The 24413-nt window shown below is 44.6% G+C and overlaps 1 protein-coding gene across 35 annotated transcripts in view; it reads right to left on the minus strand.

Moving 5' to 3' along the window:
* DTNB (dystrobrevin beta) overlaps positions 1–24413 on the minus strand; it is a 361644-nt gene that overhangs the window by 96600 nt on the left and 240631 nt on the right. For all 35 annotated transcript variants that reach the window (XR_005224528.2, XR_005224527.2, XR_005224524.2 and 32 more), the window contains one exon: positions 2374–2459. Coding sequence is in view for 29 of the 35 variants with exons in the window: in XM_043541997.1 (XP_043397932.1) it covers positions 2374–2459 (86 nt within the window). In the remaining 6 variants the exon portion in view is untranslated. The remainder of the gene's footprint in view (positions 1–2373; positions 2460–24413) is intronic.

Raw genomic sequence — 24413 nt, forward strand, 5'->3', positions numbered from 1 at the left:
GTAGTGGAGACCTAAACATTGCCACAAGACTAGTTAGTAGATCTATTACCAAAAAGATGATGAGTCTGAAATTTACCAATGTCACCACTTCTCCATATGCCAGCAATGTCTTTCCTACAGTAGGGGCCAATAGGACAGCTCTGTTTTAAAGGGGGAAGAGTGGTATTTTTAGTCAAAGCGTGTTGATCTGTTTGCTCCTGCTGCAGGAAATGTTTCAGAGATGCCAAGCCAGCATAAGCAGCAGTGGTGCCAGTGGGTAATTTCATAATCATCTTCACAAGGTTTTCTGGTAGGTCAGCAGGAATGTGAAAAACAACAGCTCCTGGCCACAGAAGCTCACAGTAATGGAGATAAACTTGTCATGAGGGCTCACAAAGGGAATGTAATTAACTAGCATCCCCAACTGCACAGTGTATATTCTAAACTGCTGTCGTACCCTGTACAGCTGGAGGTCAGAAAACATATTGGTAACTGCGAAGAAGTCACTTATTAAAATGTAAATTAAATCCCTCTTTCGTTTAATTGAGATGGAAAATTTATTCTCTAATCTTCATTTTTAAAAAAATTGTTGAGCTACCTTCTCTGCCTGACTTCAGAGGAGCATTGAGCCTACAGTTTAGTTTATCTGCTGTATTTGGTCTTGTGATGGGGTGTAGCGCAGTCCCTTTGAGGCCTCGTGCTGGCGGCATTGTGGTTCTACGACACTCTGCTCCAGAAAAGGAGCGGCGAAGCTTGGTCCTTCAGGCTTGCCTAGAAAGGCTTCAGGGGAGAAGCCAATCAGAGCAAGCAGGCTCAGACAAAACGAGGTGCAGGGGCTGAGCAGGTCAGTTCCGGGCTGGGGCCAGAGGAGCAAGGAAGGGTGTTCCTTGCTAGAGCTCAAGGGAGAACCAGAAGATGGGTTCTGGTGGCACTGACATTCAATGAGGAAGGAGAGGAGTGGAGACCTTCGGCCCTGAGGTAAAGGTGAAGAGGAAGGGGCTATGAGGGAAGCGGCCCAGGATATAACAGCAGTAGCTATTAAAGGAAGCGGCACCTGGCTGCTATTTGTTGGGTCCCTGGGTTGGGACCCGGAGTAGTGGGTGGGTCTGGGTCCCCTCACTGGCCATTGGAAGAGTGGCTGAAGCCTAAAGAAGGGGACAAGTTTCATGTAAAAGCCCAAGCACAGGGCTAGAATTTAAAGAGCTCTAGGATGGTGCTGAAGACCCTGCAGAGGGCCAACCATTTGTTGAACTCTGTTACCCTGGGAAGGGGACTGAACTTGAAGGAGTAACCTGGCTGGAGAGTTTGCGTGAGAAGAACTGATAAGGCAAAAAGTAGTCTCCAGGGAAAAAGCCCTGGGGGGCACTGCTCCATACCAGGGCAGGAATGGTCTTAAAGCTAGCTCAGATGGGGCTGAGAACTGAGCCCAGACACACAGCTGGAGATACCAATGAGGGCACAGTGATAGACCCTGTTTGACCTTTTACCCCAGAACGGGTGTGTTGGTGCATATTGACTGTGTGTGACTTGGTTGGAGGACTGGGCCACTGACACCCCCCTGATGAGGTTAACAGCCAACAGGGGCCGCCAGGAGCAGAAAGAGAGAGAGTGCACACTTGCACCCAACCAAAGGAGGTGCTCATGAGAAGGGAGTTTCCCTGGTCACAAGTCTGCTCTTTAAGATTCATTCCAAACTCTACAAGCTGTCCAATATAGAAGAAATCCTCCCTCTTCTCAAATCACATTTCCTCCATGAAGCCTTTCAAAATGCCCCCTTTCCCACACCAGCTGGCACCTAATTTATTATACTGCTATTTTCTGATTGGTTTATTCTACAAAATGTGGGTTCTAAATTACAAGATCATTGGGACAGCGACTGCAACTGCTTTAAGGTGTGTACCATGCTGGGCACACTGCTGGTGCCCAATGAATAAGACAGTTAAGTGATTTCTTGGAGGCTCAAGGGTTCTCAGGAACACAGGACATAAGGGAGACTGTCAACTTGACCAAAATGTTTGAACTTGGGAGCCTCTGAGGTATGTGTCTAGCTCCCACTGTAGTCATCAGGAACCCCCATCTTAGGGCAATGAACAGCACAAAGTATTTGGCATCAAATTCTGACCTAAGATGGGCCACTTTTTTCAAACTTGGGGGGTTGGGGGAGGTCCTAAAGGCAGGCCCCCATGTCCATATTTAGACATCTCAAGAAAAAATGTGATTGTCAGAGGTAATTAACAACAGAAACTAATTGCACTAATAAAACAGGTGCACCATTCAACAAGGGAACCTATGAAACTCAGTTTAAATAACAAAATGCTAGAAATAATTAAGTAAGCCTGCAAGTAAATGTTCTGTCTCCACACACTCCCCACTAAACAGCTCTACATGTCTTACCTGTTTTTGTTTTCCAGTTCGGCTATCAGCTGTCTTTGTTGTTTATTGGCATCAAAATTGAAACCCAGGTCTGTTGGTGGGCGTGGCTAGAGGATAAGAATATGTAATATTTAATCACAGTATTTACTGTGTGCTATTCAGATAATGTGCTGCTTGGATCCAGGTTTCCTGAATGACGTAGTACAATATATGGAGTATTGTTTGTTATGAAGAATGAACAATTAATAAAATATTGGTCCTAATATTGACTCTTGGGGCACACCCTCAAACTAGGACTGCACAGTTATGCTCATCAGCAGTTGCCCATGCTGGAGAGAAGCGGATATGACTTAGTTTGTCATCTCTTTGGGAAGGGGCTTGAGAAAAACTGTATCATGTGTTTCGTAGCACACAATACTTCGATGTCATGCAGAGAGGTAGATGCAGAAGCTGGCAGTATGCTTATCGAGAGGTGGAAGGAAAGAAGGAAAAGGGTATAAAAATAGTTGAGAATTATAACATTTATAAAGAAAATCTGTTACCAGATACTGACCTTTTCATATGGCAAGTCCTGAAGAAAAGATACAATACATGATCACCATAATACAACTGTGTCAGGAACGTAGGAAACGAACTATGGAATTGTCATAAATATAAAGGGAAGGGTAAACACCTTTAAAATCCCTTCTGGCCAGAGGAAAAACCCTTTCACCTGCAAATGGTCAAGAAGCTAGGATAACCTCGCTGGCACCTGACCAAAATGACCAATGAGGAGACAAGATACTTTCAAAGCTGGAGGCGGGGAGAAACAAAGGGTCTGGGTCTGTCTGTGTGATGCTTTGGCCGGGGACAGAACAGGAATGGAGTCTTAGAATTTAGTAAGTAATCTAGCTAGATATGCGTTAGATTCTGTTTTCTTTAAATGGCTGAGAAAATAAGCTGTGCTGAATGGAATGGATATTCCTGTTTTTGTGTCTTTTTGAAACTTAAGGTTTTGCCTAGAGGGATTCTCTATGTTTTGAATCTAATTACCCTGTAAGGTATTTACCATCCTGATTTTACAGAGGTGATTCTTTTTACTTTTTCTTCTGTTAAAATTCTTCTTTTTTAAGAAACTGAATGCTTTTTCATTGTTCTTAAGATCCAAGGGTTTGGGTCTGTGGTCACCTATACAAATTGGTGAGGATTTTTATCAAACCTTCCCCAGGAAGGAGGGTGCAAGGTTTTGGTGAGGATTTTGTGGGGAAAGACGTTTCCAAACGGGCTCTTTCCTAATAAAATAAACATGGTTAGACGTTTGGTGGTGGCAGCGAAAGTCCAAGGGCAAAAGGTAAAATAGTTTGTACCTTGGGGAAGTTTTAACCTAAGCTGGTAAAAGTAAGCTTAGGAGGTTTTCTAGCAGGTCCCCACATCTGTACCCTAGAGTTCAGAGTGGGGAAGGAACCTTGACAGTAATATTCTTCCTTGCTAGACTACACTAGAACTAGATAGTTCCACACATAATTTGTTGAAGCTTTTCAGCATGCTTCCTGGAAATTTTTTGACAGTTTCTCAGGTATAACCTAATACGAATCTCTCAGCCAAGAATGTTATTTCTTTTAGGTCCTAATTCCTTACAAGATATACATGTGCTTAACTTTATACACTGAGTAGTCCCCTTGAAATTAATGGGTCTACTCACGAACATAACATTAAGCAGGTGCATAAGTCTTTGCAAGACCAAGCACTTAATTTGCAGAAGACTTTGGTGCTCATAAAGCTAAGGACTGAAACAGGATGACACTTGAACTCTGCTGAGTCTGTTTTGAGCAGAAGGGGGAAGGCTGTAGAAAGGCTACCACCCTGTTAACTTGCCAATTCTATGGTTACTCTTAGGAGAACTGCTGCACTGAGTTTCTCCTCAGGACAAAAACGCTAAAATATTTGTACTATGCACAATCAACATAGCCCTCATCCAATGGATTAAAAACTGGCTAAATTATAGATCTCATATTATAAGTGTTAATAGTAATCATCAGTTTGGGACTCTGCAGGAATCAGTTCACAGCCAACTCTCCAATATTTTTATCAATGATGTGGAAGCATAAAATCTTTGTGTCATTTACAAAAACTTTACGAGCAAAGATTGGTGGAGTAATAAACAAGGGTAAGGACAGATCATTTATAGAGCGAGATCTGGAATGACTGATAAACTTGGCGCACTCAAACATGCTGTGATACTCTGCTCAGGGCAGCCAGAACTGTAAGCCACTGGGTTACCTGTCTGCCTTAGCAAGAGGGAGCTTTGCTGGGGCTTAAACTGTGAGATTGCTCCATTCCACATCAACCTGTCTGAATCACCAGCACACTCTTAGAGACTCTGCATGCTTTAACCTTGCCTTGTAGGTTAACAATCAGGGAACCCGAGTTCCCCAGAAACGTATCTCTGCAGTGTCCAATCTCTCTCACTGGGCACTCTCGGTAATTATTAAGCTTGCTATCTCCAAAGAGACAGTGCACATACTAGTCTGTTAGTTTAGCCAAGGTCCCACACTTTACGTCAGTACATTGCACTGAGACGGTTTATAGTAAAACTAAGTTTATTAATAAAGAACATAGATTTAAGTCATACCAAGGATGAATAAAAGGGTTACAAAGTAAACAAAACCAGCATGCCTTCTCATGCCTAAAACATAAATCGAGGAAACTATGCCTCTCACTTACATCAAGCAACAGCATCTCCAGCCCTCCAAGCAAGAGAATCCCCCATTCACAGACTCAGAGAGAGCTGTCCCCTTTGGCCACTAAGTGATGCATAACTGGAACGTCATTTTTGCTGCCCTTATGTTTTCCAGAGTCTACTGTCTTTGCTTCAAGAGCCATGGAGATCTGCAAGGGGTTCAGACTCTGGTGTGAGATGATGCCCTATAGGTTTGTAAGTGGAACAGGTGGACTGATTGATTCATGCACCAAGTCAGAGTACCTGAACTGATGTCTCCAAGCTGGAGTTATCAATATTACCTGAACTCTGCCCTGTAAAATCTTTCTTGGAACACTTGGGATTAACAGAACAGAGGAAAAGTCTAGAACAGGTTCTTTCCCCACCTAATTAGAAGTGTGTCTGACAGAGATGCTGGGCTTGCTCCTCCCTGGGAGCAGAACACTGGAAACTTTGTGTTCACCTTGGTAGCAAATAGGTCTACTGAGGGAACTTCCCATTTTAGGAATACCTGACCTAGACTGAGTCTTTCTATTCCCATTAGTCACTGATGGAGCGCTTTCTGTTTAAGTGAACTGCGGTAACATTCTGGGCACTTGGAAGATGCAGGGCTACCAAGATGATCCAATGTTGTATGCACCAGTCCCATAGGTGTAGCTTCCTGACATAATGGGAATGACGTTGCTCCCCTGACAGTTTATATATGCAGAGCTGCTGTGTTGTCTTTCCCATTATACAGATTACTCAACCGAAGCAAAGAACACAACGTTTAGTGTATTCACACACTACATCCGAGCAGAGAACTGAACCAGTCTGACAACAAGACTCCCTGCCTCTCTAGCTCTTAGACAGAAGTGGTCCTGTACAGCTGGTACATGGCAGTCCTGTTCCTTTGTGTATTTCATGGTGAGTTGGCTAGCCTGCGTCTTTCAGATCTTTGTTAGTTTGATACTGTTGGATACATAGATCATCAACAAATGAAACATCTTCTCATTGTCCCTTTGAAGACAGGGATGCCCTTGGTGCTTCCCACAGGCTAGTTCAACTGACTCAATCTCTTTGACCTTGTTCACACTTGGATGTTTTCCTAAAATGTCCCACTGCTCCAGTGTAACTAGATACAGCAACTACGAGACTTCTAGTGTAAGGGAGGAAGGATAATCCTGCAGTTAAGGCATGAGACTGGGACTCAGGGAGCCAAATTCTCTGGTAGTGTAAATTGACTTACATGGGCATAGAGGCTGACTCTGGAAATCTGGTCTCAACTCTCAGTGCTAGCGCAGACTTCTTGTGAGACCCTGAGCCACTCACTCAAACTATGGAATCATACATTTTGTTACTTTTGTAGGCTGACCTTGCACACAGCAGAGGTCCTTACATCCCCATCTCCATTCTCCCCCACAGACACCTTCTATGACACCCTCCCATTTCCCTCTGTCCAGGACTTGCTGCAACCTGGCCATCCCCATCCTCATGCCAGGTACCCTGTGTCTCCCCACTCCCCCCATGCTAGGGACTCTGTGTGCCCCCCATTCTGCCTTCCCAGGACCAAACCAGGGTCCTCCTGTTACCCGCACAATTTGGGGCACCCAGTTTATACCCTACCAAGATCCTAGGGTATGACCCAATTAATTTTTTTTAGGGCTTGGGGCATAAGGCACCTACCCTTACTCATGGGGCTCAGGGCTTTACGGGTTTGCAGGCCCTTTTTTAGTGAAAGAGCTTTATACAACTGTGTTTTAAACATTTATTTATTATCAATATATACAGAATACATATGCTAAGCAAATCTATGATGCTTACCATTTTTAATATACAAATTTTATTTGATGGCTAGTTAGAATTTATTTGTTTGGGGGGGTTTGGTGCTTTCATACGTTATTGTTGTGCAGGGTATGATATTTTGTAGCTTGTTGTATTGTAGTTTGAAGTTGATTTTTAAGGAGCTTTGTTTTTTATTTCTATCATATAGGTAAATTTTTTTAAAAAAATTTATGAAATCTATTATTTTTAAGTAACACATAATTAATTATGCATTGTCTTTTGTTTTTTATTTAAGTTTAAATTGTAATTTATTTTTGTGCAGATGGTTAGCATCCATTTGCTGGTTAGAGCTTATTTTATTTGTTGGTGTTTTGTGTATTTTTAAAATGGGTAATGCTCGGGTGCTTTGATTTTATAATTTCACGGATTATAACTCTTGTTAGGGACATTCCGGGGGGGTGGGGGTACTTTATTAGCAGCCTAGCATTATTTTTCTTAATTTCAGTGATGAAATCCCTGAGTTTCATCCCAGGCTGCTCAAGGCTGGTTTAGTAAGGGGCTGAGTTAGGTCCCAGGCCTACAGTCCATCTGCCATGCCACAGCCTCTGTGTAAGCCTTCATGCCCAGGTCCCCCATTTTTCACACAGGCCAGAGGCTGTGTATATCCCTCTTTCCCTGCTTACAAGAGTCCCCCACTCTCACACTCCCAACAGAAGTTCTGTGCCAGCCCTTCCCCCCATGGAAGGGGCTCCGTGTGTGCCCCTCCCCCCACTCTTATTCTTTCTTTCTTTGCCTTCTCTTTCAGAGTGTCAGCATTTTAAGATCAACTGATACAGGCTGAACTAAAATGAGGGCTCTTGTGATGCTGGAATGATGTTAATTTCTGCCATGATCAGCTCTTTGATCCTTAGAGGATTATGGTGGGGGTTTAAGCTGTGGTTCTGCTAACCAGATGTCGGGGCACTATATGTCCCCGATTTCCCACTCTTGGTTTCTTTGTTTTTCATCAAAATCATTATGGTTCTGACTACTGATGCCTAGAACATTCTCTGAAATTTTGGAATCTAGCAGATGTGGTGTTCAAGTGATCATATGACTTCCAAACAGAGAAATGCCATCAATTTGAGCATACGTGCTTCACAAGCTCAGCCAATAACAGAGTATAGTAGGAGTCGGCAGCTCCTGGAATTTTAACCAGTGCATTGTCTGGACCTGCCCTGGTGTTAGCAATGTGTGAATTTACAGAGAAGCCTAATTCAGACAGTCTTGAATTTGGCAATCCATGAGTTTTTTGCGAGTAGTATTTCTATCTTCATTACACGATTACACATCACTTTGCTAGCAGTAAAACCAAAGGCATGAGTTTGTCTGTATTTATACTACCAACTTGCCTATTACTTAGATCAGGTGTGACCTTAGTGCTTCCCACAGGCTAGGGGTCAAATTTACAAAAACTACTTCTAGCTTTAGGTGCCCAACTTTAAACATAAATTCTGCCTGTAGCTGCCTTCACCTTTGATACAGAGTTGTGGCTGGCGGAAAATACAGTCCCCAGCATGCACGACTGTTTTCAATTCAGTGGCTCAAGAAGTGAACAGTGGGACCTGTAGTCCCAGCAAACAGCACTTCTCTAGTGAAAGTGAGGTTGGTTGCAACCTGCTTGACTTTATATACATCTTTTACTTTATTCCATTTAAAGTACTGATAATCTGACACAGGGATTTGCAGACATATCATTTCACTGATGCAGACAATTTCCTTGCCTTTTTTTTTTAAAGGATTATTTAGTACATGATCATATCAACTGAAGAACAATGCCTACAGCTATCTTACCTCTAGGACAGAGCTGTTGTCTCTTTTATGAAAGTTTTTTCTGTGAAGAAAAAAGTATTAAAAAGCTTTTACAGCGTCCCCACAAGTCCCTGCTCCTTTGCAATGAATGTCATGGAACAGTTGTCTTGCCTTGCACCCTGTATTTAGAGCTCATTGGGAAGCATTTCATTTGCTGGCTCTAGATATGAAACATTTCCTGTAGAATTCTGATCAGAATTGTTCAGAATATTTTCCTTTCCCTCTATGCACACTTTCGGAAAGGCAAAAACTTGTGATCGTGCCTCTAAAACTTACTCACAAAGTCCATTAGTAATTAGTCTTCACGATCATTTCAAATCTAGAATCACTGTGATAAGCAGAGTTAAATCATCTCCATTTTCAGTCTTATGAAATAAATTGAGTTAACTGGGTGAACGGTTTCCCACCTCCCTCACACTAGATTAAAGCAACTTTTCTCTTTGTCTTCAAGGTCCTAAAAGCCTGGCTCCTGCTCTCCCTTCTGCTCTCATCACTTTGCATTCCTCCCCCAGCTCTTCCCACAAGCTGTGACTTCCCCTTTGCTTCCTTTTCTCACTCTTGTCTCTGGGTCTTCTTCCATGCTGCTCCATCTGTCTCAGCCCACCTTTGAGAAAAAACACACTTCTGCACGGAGGCCTATAAACCCCACCTGCTACCTCACCCATGCTAAGGCACTAATTTATCTAGTTTAAAGAATGAACTCTGGTTTTAAAAGACTCCATGCAAAAATCATTTGTATTTGTTGGATGGATGAGTGTGTCAGCGAGACTCCGGTTTAGCAAGCCCGGAACAAGAACCACTTCCATTTTGGTAGGTAGGTGAGTCTGGTGGAAGGCTTTCTGCTACTTAGTAACACCTGGTGAACTTGCTCTGAGCAAGCCCGTTCTCTGGGATTTAGTGGAGGAACATCCAGGCCTTTAAATGAAGGGAACACAGGTTTGGATGGAGGAGCCAACAGTGGCCCTGAGTGATCAAATCCAGGTGCAATAGGAGTGAGACGAGTCGCCATTGAGAGGTCCAGCAGAGTGCAGAACCAGTATTGGCAGGGCCATGCTGGGGCTATTAATATAACCCAGGCATGGTCCTGCTTGATTTTTAGTAGCACTCTGTGCGGGAGTGGGACTGGGGGGAAGCAGTTTCCATCCAGGGTAGCAGGAAGGTGTCTGTGATAGAACCCAGAAGGGAGCATAATTGGTAACATTTTCTGTTGTACTTGTTCACAAATAGGTCTATTGGGGGAGTCCCCCACTGCCGGAAAATGCCTTTGGCTACGTCTGGGTGAAGAGACCACTCATAGAATCATAGAATCCTAGAATATCAGGGTTGGAAGGGACCTCAGGAGGTCATCTCGTCCAACCCCCTGCTCAAAGCAGGACCAATCCCCAACTAAATCATCCCAGCCAGGGCTTTGTCAAGCCTGACCTTAAAAACTTCTAAGGAAGGAGAATCCACCACCTCCCTAGGTAACGCATTCCAGTGTTTCACCACCCTCTTAGTGAAAAAGTTTTTCCTAATATCCAACCTAAACCTCCCACACTGCAACTTGAGGCTGTTACTCCTTGTTCTGTCATCAGCTACCACTGAGAACAGTCTAGATCCATCCTCTTTGGAACCCCCCTTTCAGGTAGTTGAAAGCAGCTATCAAATCCCCCCTCATTCTTCTCTTCCGCAGACTAAACAATCCCAGTTCCCTCAGCCTCTCCTCATAAGTCATGTGTTCCAGTCCCCTAATCATTTTTGTTGCCCTCCGCTGGACGTTTTCCAATTTTTCCACATCCTTCTTGTAGTGTGGGGCCCAAAACTGGACACAGTACTCCAGATGAGGCCTCACCAATGTCAAATAGAGGGGAACGATCACGTCCCTCCATCTGCTGGCAATGCCCCTACCTATACATCCCAAAATGCCATTGGCCTTCTTGGCAACAAGGGCACACTGTTGACTTATATCCAGCTTCTGGTCCACTGTAACCCCTAGGTCCTTTTCTGCAGAACTGCTGCCTAGCCATTCGGTCCCTAGTCTGTAGCGGTGCATGGGATTCTTCCGTCCTAAGTGCAGGACTCTGCACTTGTCCTTGTTGAACCTCATCAGATTTCTCTTGGCCCAATCCTCTAATTTGTCTAGGGCCCTCAGTATCCTATCCCTACCCTCCAGCGTATCTACCTCTCCTCCCAGTTTAGTGTCATCTGCAAACTTGCTGAGGGTGCAATCCACACCATCCTCCAGATCATTTATGAAGATATTGAACAAAACCGGCCCGAGGACCGACCCTTGGGGCACTCCACTTGATACTGGCTGCCAACTAGACATGGAGCCATTGATCACTATCCATTGAGCCTGACAATCTAGCCAACTTTCTATCCACCTTATCGTCCATTCATCCAGCCCATACTTCTTTAACTTGCTGGCAAGAATACTGTGGGAGACCGTGTCAAAAGCTTTGCTAAAGTCAAGGAACAACGCGTCCACCGCTTTCCCCTCATCCACAGAGCCAGTTATCTCATCATAGAAGGCAATTAGATTAGTCAGGCATGACTTGCCCTTGGTGAATCCATGCTGACTGTTCCTGATCACTTTCCTCTCCTCTACGTGCTTCAGAATTGCTCCATGATTTTTTCAGGGACTGACGTGAGGCTGACTGGCCTGTAGTTCCCAGGATCCTCCTTCTTCCCTTTTTTAAAGATGGGCACTACATTAGCCTTTTTTCAGTCGTCCGGGACCTCCCCCGATCGCCATGAGTTTTCAAAGATAATGGCCAATGGCTCTGCAATCACATTCGCCAACTCCTTTAGCACTCTCGGATGCAGCGCATCCGGCCCCATGGACTTGTGCTCGTCCAGCTTTTCTAAATAGTCCTGAACCACTTCTTTCTCCACAGAGGGCTGGTCACCTCCTCCCCATGCTGTGCTGCCCAGTGCAGTAGTCTGGGAGCTGACCTTGTTCGTGAAGACAGAGGCAAAAAAAGCATTGAGTACATTAGCTTTTTCCACATCCTCTGTCACTAGCTTGCCTCCCTCATTCAGTAAGGGGCCCACACTTTCCTTGATTTTCTTCTTGTTGCTAACATACCTGAAGAAACCCTTCTTGTTACTCTCAACATCTCTTGCTAGGTGCATCCCCAGGTGTGATTTGGCTTTCCTGATTTCACTCCTGCATCCCCGAGAAATATTTTTATACTCTTCCCTGGCCATTTTTCCAATCTTCCACTTCTTGTAAGCTTCTTTTTGTGTTCAAGATCAGCAAGGATTTCACACATGACTGGGGAAAGACCCACTAAGATGATCGACTAGCTCATTCTGATTGAATGGGCTTCATAAAAGTACCATAGGTGAACTGCTTCCTGACAAAGGAAGGATGAGCTAGTTCCTCCTGCCTGTTGAAGTAAAACAGCGTTGTGGTGTTGTCTGTAAGAACAAACAGGTTTCTCCCTCTGATATGAGGCAGGGAAGCCCGACAGGCAAGGTGAACTGCCCTAAGCTCTCTGATGTTGATATGGAGAGCTCCCTCGGTGACCAAAGACCCTGAGTCCTGAGGGACCTCCGGTGGGCTCCCCACCCTACCACCGACACGTCTGAGACCAGAGTCATTGATGGTTGAGGGCAGATGAAGAGAATGTCCACCTGAATGTTGAGAGGATCCAATCACCAATTCAGGGAAATTAAAATCGAGGAAGGTATTGTGTGTACAGTATCCAGACAAAGACAGCTTTGTGAGGAAGCTGAGGCTAGCCAAGTTTGGAGAGGTTTGAGGTGCAATCTCGCATGTTGTATCACATTTGTGCGCAAGGCCAGATGGTGTAGAAGCCTCATACACTTTTGGGCTGTTGTGATTGGATGACATTTGAGGTTTCACCAGGGATAGGATCGATTGGAATTGTAACTCTGGCAGAAACATCCTGGCCTGGATAGTGTCCAACACTGCCCCAATAACTTTATCCTCTGTACTGGCCAAAGGGTAAACTGTCTGCATTGATCAGTAGGCCTAGGACCTTGAATAACCTGAGCCCTAGGCTGGCCCTTGACTAGCCAGTCGTCCAGGTAAGAGCAGCCCTGCACTCCTAATCTGCTCAGTAGGCATCACTTAAATCAAGGGCGGCATACCAATCTCCAGAATCCAGAGAGGGAATAATGGATGCCAGGGTGACCACGCGGACCTTTATCTTTTTGAGATAGTTGTTCACTTGATGCAGGGTTAAAATAGGCCTGAGATGTCCCTGGGTTTTGGGGATTAGGAAATCATGGAAATAGAAACCCTTCCTTCTGAAATTCTGCAAACAAAGGAAAAACACAGTCTAGCATTATGGGAACTGGTACCCCTTCCTTGAGCATCCCATCAAAACGCCTGCTCAGAACCCCCTGGATGTCTAGGTGGGGCAGGCATTGATGCAGAGGTGGAAGGGGGAGGTGATCTAATCCTATAATCCCTATTCCTTTTCCTCTGTAGGTCCTGATGGGTAGCCAGGGCAGAGTACCAGAGGGGTTGAGGAGGCATGTAGTGATTCCTGGAAGGGGCTGGAGTGTGGGGTTGCCCTTGAGTCCTTTAGACCAAGAAGCTTTGCATCCATTTGCTCCAAAAAGAGTGATGTTCCTTTGAAAGGCAGGTCCTGTACAGTCTGTTGGACCTCCTACACGAGCCCAGAGGACTGCCACCAGGAACTCCTATGCATGGCCATTGCTGAAGCCACGGACCCGGCAGCCGTGTCCAGAGCAGCTTGTAACAAGGCCCTTGCCCACTAGGAAGGAGAACCCTTGCCTCTCATCTTTTGGCAGCAGTCTTTAAATTTTTGCATGGAGTCCCATATGTTAAAGTCATACCTGCCCAACAGCATCTACTGGTTTGCAATCCTGAGTTGAAACCCCCTAGTAGAATAAACTTTCCTACCAAAAAGGTCTAATTTTTTTGAGTGTTTTTGTTTTTGGGTTGCACCCTGATGTCCCTGCCTCTCTCACAGTGGCAGCAGACACTACTAGGGACCCCGGGGGAAGGGGGGGATAAGTCTAAAGGAACTCATAATATTTTCGCTCAGCCTCTTTTGAAGCGGGAGGAAGGGATGCAGGGATCTGCCAGAAACCCTTAACTGCACAGCCTCTGGGGGTGCAGAACTCATATGGCCCACATTTTTCTGTGCCTCCCCCCTCCCCCGCCCCGAAAAACGCAAAAAAAAACCCTGCTGGGGTACAGGTGCCTCTTCCCTAGCAGCGCGTCTGTTCCAGCGTGCCTGGCGCAGCCTCAGAGAGAGGGGGCTGAGTGTTTGCGCCTGCGTGCTTGATCGCCATTGGGCAGACGTGTGTGCCAACAACTGAGAGAGAGACACAGACACTCTGTCCCTCTCTCTTGCGACTGCAGCTCCCTGGCGTGGAAGGTTAGGGCTTTTTATTATGCATGAGGCAGGCTAGAGGCACAAACGTAGCAGCCTGACTGTGTAGTAACATTGTTAAAGTTGCTGTTGATGGTTAATTGATCTCATTCTTTGAGGCAGAAATGAAGCAGCCTGCCTACATAGTAACATTGTTAATGTTCCTATTGTTAGTTAACTGTTCCCATTCTCAGTCAATTCCCCCAGGAGCATAAAGCCCGTGAAAGTTTTAAGGCCCCACATTGCCAGAGTGATGTAAAGGAGCCTTATTATAAATGACAGTAACGGACGCCTCAGCTCAGAAGATCTATGGGCTTCCTCACTTTTCTCCTGTGCCAAAGTGGCACAATGGGGTTAGATTACAGCTCAGGATTTATTTTACTTACCCATTTTAAAAAAAAGGCTTTGAGGGCAAATAAAACATTGACCAAGCAGTCAGTAAAACGGCAGGACAGTCAGAACCAAGCACTTCCCAAAGTCCCCAGCCAGGTCCAGGACAATGATTAGCAAAACTGTATGACTTTCAGGTGTGAAATACTGAGCAATTTAAAATGACATTCTACATTAAAAAAAATTTTTTTTTTTTTGCTGTTTGGTGTTCTGTAATGTAATTTAAATGAAAATCCAGGATTATAACTGGAACGCAGGGTATTAGTTACCAAGTGTTTGTAACTTAACTTTCATGTGTTTAGGAAACGCTGAATAATTATTGTGACTTTATTGTGTATTGTAGTTTCAATAAATTACCAAAACAATTGAAACTGGTGTGATTATATTGTATTATTTTGACAAATAAAATATGCAGAATTTTTAATTTTTTTATGCAGAATTTTGAAATTTTTTTGGCACAGAATCCCCCCCCGGAGTATTAACTGGGTCCAGAACGGGTTTACTGAGAGGCTTAGAACGTCTTCCCAGATGTCACGTAAGATGGGAATTCAGATTGCTACAAAGAAAAGCTACATTTTCTCTTGCAAGATTTTTTTCTCTCCATATTTTCCATTCTGTGCGAAAGCCCCTGGGAATGGCTAGGCTGCATCTCTGAGTGGAGTTTTCTAGCTCCAGCATGGTATTTATTTTAATCAGCACTCACTCTACCGACATAAAACCCTATCACTCTTAAACAGCATGAACTATGCAGAATCTGTGGAGCATTTGACATTCTTATCCACAGACACATGTTTGAGTTCTAAATATTGAATGTGTGGTGCATCGGCATTTATTTTTCCTCTGGTGCTGCAACAATAGTGTTCTCAGTAACTGGAAATTCCTTAGCAGTTACTCTGCTTAGGGGTTCAGTAGAGTAGCATGTTTTCACCTCTCCTTGACCAATCACTGATCTAAGGGGAAACTAATCCCCAAAACATTTCCCTACTCCCTGTGATATAGCAGTTCTCTGTATGATAGGCAGGCATCCTATGGTTATCCAGAGAGACCGCACTGCATCAGAATGTTAGAATTTACATGAGGCATGTGGATTTGAAATGGTGTTGTCATATGCTCCCTCTAGTCTAGAAGGCTTCAGACTGTTTTCTACTATATGTAATTTAATAAACTCTGGGTTATCCAGTGCAGCCACCTGAAATTGAAGTAATTCCTCAGAACACACATTACTTCAGCCAGAGGGAGCCTTATCCAAGGCAACAGGATTTTGATATGTGATTGGGGAACTAGGAAATTCATTTGTTGGTACATAACCTGGTGCATGCAAATGTTTGCATATGCACTTCCCAAACACTATCACCAGCATGTGCAGATGATGGAATTCACATGTCCCACTCAGACCCCACCACTTTCATGTGAAAGAGACAGAATCTATCCCTTTTGTGTGCAGGCATGACAGCTTGAAAAGTATGCCTGCAAATGTTCTGTCAATCCAGAATGCCTCCACTTGACCTCAGAGAACCAGTGCAACCCACTGCAAGGAGATGCCATCCTACTTCAAAATGTGGAAGTCAACGAATGGCTACGCAGGTGGTGTCGGAGAGAAGGCTTTGGATTCTTTGATCATGGGATGGTGTTCCAAGAAGGAGGAGTGCTAGGCAGAGACGGGCTCCACCTAACAAAGAGAGGGAAGAGCATCTTCGCAAGCAGGCTGGTTAACCTGGTGAGGAGGGTTTTAAACAAGGTTCACCGGGGGAAGGAGACCAAAGCCCATCCGAGAGTGCTAAAGGAGTTGGCGGATGTGATTGCAGAGCCATTGGCCATTATCTTTGAAAACTCATGGCGATCGGGGGAGGTCCCGGACGACTGGAAAAAGGCTAATGTACTGGCCATCTTTAAAAAAGGGAAGGAGGAGGATCCGGGGAACTACAGGCCAGTCAGCCTCACCTCAGTCCCTGGAAAAATCATGGAGCAGGTCCTCAAGGAATCAATTCTGAAGCACTTAGAGGAGAGGAAAGTGATCAGGAACAGACAGCATGGATTCACCCAGGGCAAGTCATGTCTGACTAATCTAATTGCCTTCTACGACGAGATAACTGGCTCTGTGGATGAGGGGAAAGCAGTGGACATGTTGTTCCTTGACCTTAGCAAAGCTTCTGACACGGTCTCCCACAGTATTCTTGCCAGTAAGTTAAAGAAGTATGGGCTGGATGAATGGACGATAAGGTGGACAGAAAGCTGGCTAGATTGTCGGGCTTAACGGGTAGTGATCAATGGCTCCATGTCTAGTTGGCAGCTGGTATCAAGTGGAGTGCCCCCAGGGTCGGTCCTCGGGCCGGTTTTGTTCAATATCTTCATTAATGATCTGGGCGATGGGGTGGATTGCACCCTCAGCAAGTTCGCGGATAATGCTAAGCTACGGGGAGAGGTAGATAGGGGAAGAGGTAGCTGGAGGGTAGGGATGGGATACAGAGGGACCTAGACAAATTAGAGGACTGGGCCAAAAGAAATCTGATGATGTTCAACAAGGACAAGTACAGAATCCTGCACTTAGGACGGAAGAATCCTATGCATCGCTACAGACTAGGGACCCAATGTCTAGGTAGCAGTTCTGCAGAAAAAGACCTAGGCGTTACAGTGGACAAGAAGCTGGATATGAGTCAACAGTGTGCCATTGTTGCCAAGAAGGCCTGTGGCATTTTGGGATGTATAGGTAGGGGCATTGCCAGCAGATCGAGGGACGTGATCGTTCCCCTCTATTCAACATTGGTGAGGTCTCATCTGGACTACTGTGTCCAGTTTTGGGCCCCACACTACAAGAATGATGTGGAAAAATTGGAAAACGTCCAGTGGAGGGCAACAAAAATGATTAGGGGACTGGAACACATGATTTATGAGGAGAGGCTGAGGGAACTGGGATTGTTTAGTCTGCGGAAGAGAAGAACGAGGGGGGATTTGATAGCTGCTTTCAACTACCTGAAAGGGGGTTCCAAAGAGGATGGATTTAGACTGTTCTCAGTGGTAGCTGATGACAGAACAAGGAGTAATGGCCTCAAGTTGCAGTGGGGGAGGTTTAGATTGGATATTAGGAAAAACTTTTTCACTAAGAGGGTGGTGAAACACTGGAATGCGTTACCTAGGGAGGTGGTGGAATCTCCTTCCTTAGATATTTTTAAGGTCAGGCTTGACAAAGCCCTGGCTGGGATGATTTAGTTGGGGTTGGTCCTGCTCTGAGCAGGGGGTTGGACTAGATGACCTCCTGAGGTCCCTTCCAACCCTGATATTCTAGGATTCTATGATTCACAGAGAAAACCTCTCATATATTGGATGGACTCAGAGAACATTAGGACAAAACAAATACGGGACCAAAGAGACAATTCCCACCTTCTAAAAATATAGCCCAGTTGTACAAGTAATAGTCATGGAAGTACTCAAAGCAATGAGGGCCACCCATGTGATTTTGCTCACCTTGCCACTCCTAGCTAGTGAGACAAAACGTATGTTCTAGGACCCCAACAAACATGGTGCATTCACACTTCCTTTGAAGAGGACAGCTTAACAAAGAGAAGGTTAAGGGGAGACTTGATTACAGTCTATAAGTAAAAAGAAAAGGAGTACTTGTGGCACCTTAGAGACTAACCAATTTATTTGAGCATAAGCTTTCGTGAGCTACAGCTCACTTCATCGGATGAAGTGCATCCGATGAAGTGAGCTGTAGCTCACGAAAGCTTATGCTCAAATAAATTGGTTAGTCTCTAAGGTGCCACAAGTACTCCTTTTTTTTTTTTTTGCAAATACAGACTAATACGGCTGTTACTCTGAAATCAGTCTATAAGTACCTGCGAAAGGAACAAATATTTAATCTTCAATCTAGCAGAGAAAGGTCTAATATGGTCCAATGGCTGGACACTGAAACTAGATAAATTTCAGACCGGAAATAAGGTGTAAATTTTTACAGTGAGGAGTAATTAGCCATTGGAACAATTTACAAAAGTTGATGGTGGATTCTCCATCACAGACAATTTTTAAATCAAAATTGGATATTTTTCCAAACCATCTGCTGTAGGAATTATTTTGGGGAATTATTTCTCTGGCCTGTGCTATACAGGAAGTCAGACTAGATGATCACAATGGTCTCTTCTGGCCTTGGAATCTATGGCTGTAGATGACTTTGCCAATTACTACTCTGGATTGAACTTCTCTTATTAACCAAGATAATGAAGGAGTTAGGAAAAAAGCAGTTGCAAATGCCACCTCTCAGTTGCCAGTATCCTGAATTCCTCTCAGCCAGGCTTCATGCCAGGATATGGTACTGAGACAGAACTCATTTCTTCAGTGAAAGAACTCTTGACCATCCTCCACTGATACCAGAGTTGTAGATGGTATGGTGGGTACTGGACTCAACAGTAGGGATGAGGTTGGCATCAAAATCAACTGTACCAGTGCTGAGGGCAACGATTCAGACAATACTGGGGAGCAGCACTCAGGGGCTCTTGCTCTTACTGGAAGGTTTATGAGAACTCTTATCCACTGAAATACAATGGCTGGAGTCACCGTGACAGGTTGAGGAAACTTAGAATCATAGAATCATAGAATATCAGGGTTGGAAGGGACCTCAGGAGGTCATCTAGTCCAACCCCCTGCTCAAAGCAGGACCAATCCCCAATCAAATCATCCCAGCCAAGGCTTTGTCAAGCCTGACCTTAAAAACTTCTAAGGAAGGAGATTCTACCACCTCCCTAGGTAACGCATTCCAGTGTTTCACCACCCTCTTAGTGAAAAAGTTTTTCCTAATATCCAACCTAAACCTCCCCCATTGCAACTTGAGACCATTACTCCTTGTCCTGTCCTCTTCTACCACTCAGAATAGTCTAGAACCATCCTCTCTGGAACCACCTCTCAGGTAGTTGAAAGCAGCTATCAAATCCCCCCTCATTCTTCTCTTCCGCAGACTAAACAATCCCAGTTCCCTCAGCCTCTCCTCATAAGTCATATGTTCCAGACCCCTAATCATTTTTGTTGCCCTTCGCTGGACTCTCTCCAATTTATCCACATCCTTCTTGTAGTGTGGGGCCCAAAACTGGACACAGTACTCCAGATGAGGCCTCACCAATGTCGAATAGAGGGGAACGATCACGTCCCTCGATCTGCTCGCTATGCCCCTACTTATACATCCCAAAATGCCATTGGCCTTCTTGGCAACAAGGGCACACTGCTGACTCATATCCAGCTTCTCGTCCACTGTCACCCCTAGGTCCTTTTCCGCAGAACTGCTGCCTAGCCATTCGGTCCCTAGTCTGTAGCTGTGCATTGGGTTCTTCCGTCCTAAGTGCAGGACCCTGCACTTATCCTTATTGAACCGCATCAGGTTTCTTTTGGCCCAATCCTCCAATTTGTCTAGGTCCCTCTGTATCCTATCCCTGCCCTCCAGCGTATCTACCACTCCTCCCAGTTTAGTATCATCCGTAAATTTGCTGAGAGTGCAATCCACACCATCCTCCAGATCATTTATGAAGATATTGAACAAAACCGGCCCCAGGACCGACCCCTGGGGCACTCCACTTGACACCGGCTGCCAACTAGACATGGAGCCATTGATCACTACCCGTTGAGCCCGACAATCTAGCCAACTTTCTACCCACCTTATAGTGCATTCATCCAGCCCATACTTCTTTAACTTGCTGACAAGAATACTGTGGGAGACCGTGCCAAAAGCTTTGCTAAAGTCAAGAAACAATACATCCACTGCTTTCCCTTCATCCACAGAATCAGTAATCTCATCATAGAAGGCTATTAGATTAGTCAGGCATGACCTACCCTTGGTGAATCCATGCTGACTGTTCCTGATCACTTTCCTCTCGTGTAAGTGCTTCAGGATTGATTCCTTGAGGACCTGCTCCATGATTTTTCCGGGGACTGAGGTGAGGCTGACTGGCCTGTAGTTCCCAGGATCCTCCTTCTTCCCTTTTTTAAAGATTGGCACTACATTAGCCTTTTTCCAGTCATCTGGGACTTCCCCCATTCGCCACGAGTTTTCAAAGATAATGGCCAATGGCTCTGCAATCACATCCGCCAATTCCTTTAGCACTCTCGGATGCAACTCGTCCGGCCCCATAGACTTGTGCACGTCCAGCTTTTCTAAATAGTCCCTAACCACCTCTTTCTCCACAGAGGGCTGGCCATCTACTCCCCATGTTGTGATGCCCAGCGCAGCAGTCTGGGAGCTGTCCTTGTTAGTGAACACATTAGCTTTTTCCACATCCTCTGTCACTAGGTTGCCTCCCTCATTCAGTAAGGGGCCCACACTTTCCTTGGCTTTCTTCTTGTTGCCAACATACTTGAAGAAACCCTTCTTGTTACTCTTGACATCTCTTGCTACTGCAGCTCCAGGTGCGATTTGGCCCTCCTGATTTCATTCCTACATGCCCGAGCAATATTTTTATACTCTTCCCTGGTCATATGTCCAACCTTCCACTTTTTGTAAGCTTCTTTTTTATGTTTAAGATCTGCTAGGATTTCACCGTTAAGCCAAGCTGGTCGCCTGCCATATTTACTATTCTTTCGACTCATCGGGATGGTTTGTCCCTGTAACCTCAACAGGGATTCCTTGAAATACAGCCAGCTCTCCTGGACTCCTTTCCCCTTCATGTTAGTCCCCCAGGGGATCCTACCCATCCGCTCCCTGAGGGAGTCGAAGTCTGCTTTCCTGAAGTCCAGGGTCCGTATCCTGCTGCTTACCTTTCTTCCCTGCGTCAGGATCCTGAACTCAACCAACTCATGGTCACTGCCTCCCAGATTCCCGTCCACTTTTGCTTCCCCCACTAATTCTTCCCTGTTTGTGAGCAGCAGGTCAAGAAAAGCTCCCCCCCTAGTTGGCTCGTCTAGCACTTGCACCAGGAAATTGTCCCCTACGCTTTCCAAAAACTTCCTGGATTGTCTATGCACCGCTGTATTGCTCTCCCAGCAAATATCAGGAAAATTAAAGTCACCCATGAGAACCAGGGCATGCGATCTAGTAGCTTCTGCGAGTTGCGAGTTCTTGGGTCTCATGCAGTTTTTACTTCCAGAGAGGTGGAAGTCTTGGCGGCCTTGGCAGATGGCCCTAGGGAAGGGAAGCAATGCCTCTTCTCTCTGTAGGTCTTCACGGGGTTTTCCTCCTTGAGAGAGCCAGAGAGGCAAGAGGAGCAGCCAGAGCACTTCTGGAGGAGGAGTACTCATTCAATCCTATAACAGTCCGGATCCAAAGCTGGAGGCATGGATTCCTCCATGAGGTGCTCCTCAGACATGCTGTGTTCTCCTAGTAAAGGACTTGCAGGGGCTGCACTTAGTCCTTACTGGCTTTTAACCAAGACAAATGAGGCAATGAGTTAATGGGCATAACAGCCTCACATAAAGTTTAAATTGTGGGACGTCTGCATAGTAACGTGGAACTGAAGTATCACTCCAGTAACAAAAACAAAGGAAGATGTATTGCCGGAATACAAAGAAAGCAAGCACTACAAACAAAACACTATTTACATTAAGGCTTAGTCTACACTTGAAAGTTAAGTCAGCATAGCTATGTTGGTCACAGGTGTGAAAAAACCACACCTTGACCGACATAGTTATACCGACAAAACCACCAGTGTAGATGCAGCTGTGTGGATGGAAGAGTGCTTGTGTCAACAAAGCTAACTTCGTTCAGGGATATGATGTTCCTACACTAACAGAAAATCCCCTTTGTTGGTGTAGGTTGAGTCTACACTAGGGGACTATGCTGACATAGGGTATGTCTACGTTATGGAGCCTAAGTCCTAAACTAACACAAACTATTTACACATGAAAAGGTTACTGACAAGCTAGAAAAAACTGAGAGCTTGAAACTGTCCCCTGCTGTGATATGAAGTGGTAGAGCTTGTGAGATAATAAGGCCCTGTGGTATAAGAGTGCCAGTGAATCCTAGACTGGGCCTTGAGTTCCATCCCAAGTAGCAGCAAGACCAGTGCCAGGACTCTTGGGTACTGAGGCTTAATATCTCGGTAAAGTAGTACTGGTGTTTTAAACTTGGAACCCAATGGCAGGGAAATAAGCAATCTCACCAACACTGATGAGGGCACAACTGGCACTTGTTCCCCTTTCCTGGTGCTAGAAGGAGCAACAGGGAGTGCTAAAGCTTCCACAGTTCTGAAGAGACTGACTCAGCGTCTGCACCTGTCTCATCCTCCCTCAGCATGAGGAACTATCCTGAGCAGCAAATTTCAATAAAAATGATTTGTATTCCACAGTCTGGCTTGAGACAAACAAGAGTAATCTATTCAAAACTTTTCCAGAGCCAACATAGATAAAACCAGGATCTAAGAGTGTCTAACTGGGTTGATTACATGTCAGGAGCTGTGCTTGCAGTATTCCAGCAAATAAACTATGATTATTGGAGAGAGAAGATCCACTGATTTAAGCAATAGGTTACATACTATAGTTAGTAGTTCTACACTTTCATATTTGAGTTCCTTCAGAACTCTTGGGTGATGCCATCTAGTCCTGGTGATTGACTACTCTTTAATTTATCAATTTGTTCCAAAACATCCTCTAAATGAGACCTGAGTCTGGGACAGTTTCTCAGTTTAGTCACCTAAAAAGACTGGCTCAGGTGTGGGAATCTCCCTCACATCCTTTACAGTGAAGACTGATGCAAAGAATTAATTTAGCTTCTGTGCAACAGCCTTGTCTTCCTTGAGTGCTCCTGTAGCACCTCGATCTTCCAGTGGCCCCACTGATTGGCAAGCTTCCTGCTTCTGACGTACATTAGAATTCTTTTGCTGTAAGTTTTTGTGTCTTTTGCTAGTTGCTCTTCAAATTAGGTCTGCCTAATTATACTTTTATGATTGACTTGCCAGCGTTTATGTTCCTCAGTAGAATTTGACTTCCAATTTTTAAAAGATGTTTTTTTGTCTCTAACTGACTCTTTTAACTTTGTTTAGCCATGGTGGCATTGTTTTGGTTATCTTACTGTTTTTTTTATTTGAGGTATACCTACAGTGTGAGCCTGTGTTATGTATTTTTAGAAAGTTTACATACAGCTTTCAGGCATTTCACTCTTGTGACCTTTCCTTTTGATTTCCACTCTAACTCCTCACTTTTGTGTAGTTCTCTTTTTGAAGTTAATCCAAATTCATTCATTCATTTTACATATTTCTTTCATGTTCCCTCTTTCTCATCTCATTTCTAAGGTAAACAATCCTAAACTTTTCAACCTGTCTTCATATGAGTTTTCCATGCTTCTAATCATTTTCATCACCCTTCCCTGGAACCCATCTAATTCTTCCATGTCTCTTTTGAGATGGGGTGACCAATATGCACCCAGTATTCTATATGAGCTCACACCCAGTGTTCAAATTCCTTATGCAGCCTAACATCTTGTTTCCTTTTTTGCCTGCAGCACCACCTTGAACTGAGGCCTTCACTGAGCTGTCTCCGATGACATGGAGGACCTTTTCCTGAGTTAAATTGGTTAGTCTCTAAGGTGCCACAAGTACTCCTTTTCTTTTCCTGAGTTGATACTCAAGACTAAACATGCCCAGTTTTTTTAATATTTCCTCATAGGTCAGGTTTTCCAAACCTTTTATCATTTTTGTTGCTATTCTCTGGATTCCCTCCAATTTATCCACACCTCTCCTAAAGTGTTGTGCCCAGACTTGGACACAATACTTCAGCAAAGGCCTTACCAATGCTGAGCAGAGCAGGACAATTAGCACCCAGGTCTTACATACAACACTGCAGTTAATACACCCCAGAATGATATTAGCCTTTTTCGCAACAGCATCACTTTGTTGACTCATATTCAATTTATAATCAACTATAACCCCTAGATCCTTTCTAGGAATTCTACCACCTAGCCAGTCATTCCCCTTTTTGTAGTTGTGCATTTGATTCTTTCCTTTGTAAACGTAGTGCTTTGCACTTGTCTTTACTGAATTTTATCTTGTTGTTTTCAGATTAATTCTCTGTTTTGTGAAGGTCCTTTGTGTCTTCTA

The sequence above is a fragment of the Chelonia mydas genome, chromosome 3 (assembly GCF_015237465.2).
Source record: "Chelonia mydas isolate rCheMyd1 chromosome 3, rCheMyd1.pri.v2, whole genome shotgun sequence".
Lineage (NCBI taxonomy): Eukaryota > Metazoa > Chordata > Testudines > Cheloniidae > Chelonia > Chelonia mydas.